The 2354-nt window shown below is 35.3% G+C and overlaps 1 protein-coding gene across 1 annotated transcript in view; it reads right to left on the minus strand.

Moving 5' to 3' along the window:
* LOC105620669 (transcription factor kayak) overlaps positions 1–1904 on the minus strand; it is a 26243-nt gene extending 24339 nt beyond the window's left edge. Inside the window, exon 1 of the mRNA XM_012202160.1 lies at positions 1776–1904. Within this exon, the coding sequence (XP_012057550.1) occupies positions 1776–1904 (129 nt within the window). The remainder of the gene's footprint in view (positions 1–1775) is intronic.
* Positions 1905–2354: the final 450 nt, after the last annotated feature.

Consider the following 2354-nt stretch of genomic DNA (forward strand, 5'->3'; position numbering starts at 1 on the left):
CCGACGACGACTAGTACCGTACCTAACTTAAATTTAAGTTTTTAAAGTTTTTAAGTTTAACGTTAACGTTAGTTTAGTCGTACGAACGTACCTCCTCTCTCTCTCTCTCTCTCTCTCTCTCTCTCTCTCTGTCTCTCTCTTTACTAGTTTTCGTAACACGCTCGCTGACATGAAACGCATGTAATTATTAACTGATTCCTTTGTGATTATGCATTGTTCACTCGTGCATACTAAACGACAGATTATTCGTAGAAAGCCAGATTTAGATAACAAGTTTAAATAACACCGACTGATTATAAGCTGCTTATACTAATCAGATTCATGATATACATATATATTGCGTGGAATAATGATAAATAAGTTTTATTTATAAATGTTAGACATAATAATACAATAATTAAAACCTATGAAATAAAATAAAATAAAATATCGTAGTTTTAGAAACGTTTACGACTTATTTAAAAAGTATTATATATATTAATATATTAATATATTAATACTATATATTAATTAAAAAGTATTCTCAAAAAGACAAAATATATATTTTCAATCCAAATGCAAATATTAAATTTTCTAGAGTATTGCTTATTAATTTGCACATCTTAAATAGCTCAAGAAATTAAATTAATAAATAAGTTTTTAAAAATATATTGTTAAAAATTCTTTCTAATTTAGACTATCATTTGCAGCACTTCGTTATTCTGTAATCTCTATTCTTAATCTTTATTTGAACGATCTGGTCTCTGTGCATTTATCTATTACAAAATCCATTTACAAAGTATATAGATTTCCACATCTTCAACGTAGACACGCGTTTTCACTTACGGTCACCCATCAGTATCATCGCCAACAATACACATTTATCTAATCAGTAGATACGTTATTTTTCAGTCAGTGCCGAGCACCGTAGATTGCCTTACACTCTTAATAAATCTATCGGAAGAAAATCGCGCAGGTTAACATTTCTATGTCCGACAAACGCTTATCGCGATCGTTTCGGACTATATTTGGGAAAAAAATGTCTTTTGTTCAACCTTTTTTCGGTTTGGTGCCTGAATCGACAGAATCAACTATTTCGAAATTAGAAGATTCTTAGGAACTTTGGAGCTAAAAATCGAACAAACTCAGACTACATCGAAATTTTTCGAAAATTTCTTTTCCTTTATTTAAAAAAAAAACCGGATCTTGATTGAAAACTGTTTAGCGATTGAAGTTTTTAGGGACACAACCGTAGCTTTAGTATTATCGATCCAGCCTTGAACCATGACACCTGCTCGAGAAACGCGTAATCGATGATTTGTGTGTATTAAAAGTCGATTGTGTCTTCTATTTGCGTGCTGTATTTACGCGTGATGTGTTAATTTTACGTTTTGTCGCAAGCTTTTCGTGGGAAAATTTCACGTCATCATATAATATTTTAAAGATGTTTTAAAAATATGTAACACCAATACGTGAAAAATTAATCATAAGTTGCAAGAAGACAGTCAAAGATTTAAAGTACTCCATATAAAATTTAAAAACATATTTTAACCTAAATACTTTACGATGGGAAATATATTTAATTTTTCGCCAAAATATATACTATTGTACAAAATAATATTTCGAGATTAAATTCTTTGTTCTGTATATTATTTAAAAGAATTCTTTTATGAAGGGAAATAAAGAATATCGATGTGTTTATCTCGATGAACAATGACGTGCGTCATCCACGAACTAATTCCCCAATTTTTTCTGCCCGAGATTCGATTCTAGTGAAATTGACAGCACTCTCTTACCATGCAGTTCTCCTCCTTAAGCTGCCAGTCCACGGTGTTCATGGTCGACGGATACATGGAGAACATCGTGTAGCTGTGGTCCTCAATGATATTGTCGTAATAGCCGGTACTAGGCACTCGTTGCATCATCTTGCGCTTCAATTAACTTCACTTCAACGCTTTGGGCTTTCAAATTCGACGAGTTCGAGATTGGAGTATTCAAATGGCCGAGAAAAAAAAAGAGCTATCACTTGGAGAGCGCGAGACTATCTCGTCAGGAAAAGAACAAATCTTAATGTGATGAAGGATAATTCAACACTTTATCACAAAAATATCGATATCAACGCGCTTCTTATCATTCATCCCGTACCACACGTGACTATGTGCATTTGTCGACTGAGCGCCCGCCAACGTGACCGAGTAACTATATAGAAAAGCCAGCCAACCATCGCGTCGCCGCCGTCGCCACTTCCCCCACCACGTCGCATACGGGCGCGCTCCTCGTGACGTCACCGCCATGTTGATCGCTGATTCGCACGATAGCACCCGGCCAATCGGTGCGGTCCGCAGCCTCGCGCGTCGTTGCTCGTTCCGACGACA

Source organism: Atta cephalotes, assembly GCF_000143395.1.
Source record: "Atta cephalotes unplaced genomic scaffold scaffold00028, whole genome shotgun sequence".
Taxonomy (NCBI): Eukaryota; Metazoa; Arthropoda; class Insecta; order Hymenoptera; family Formicidae; genus Atta; species Atta cephalotes.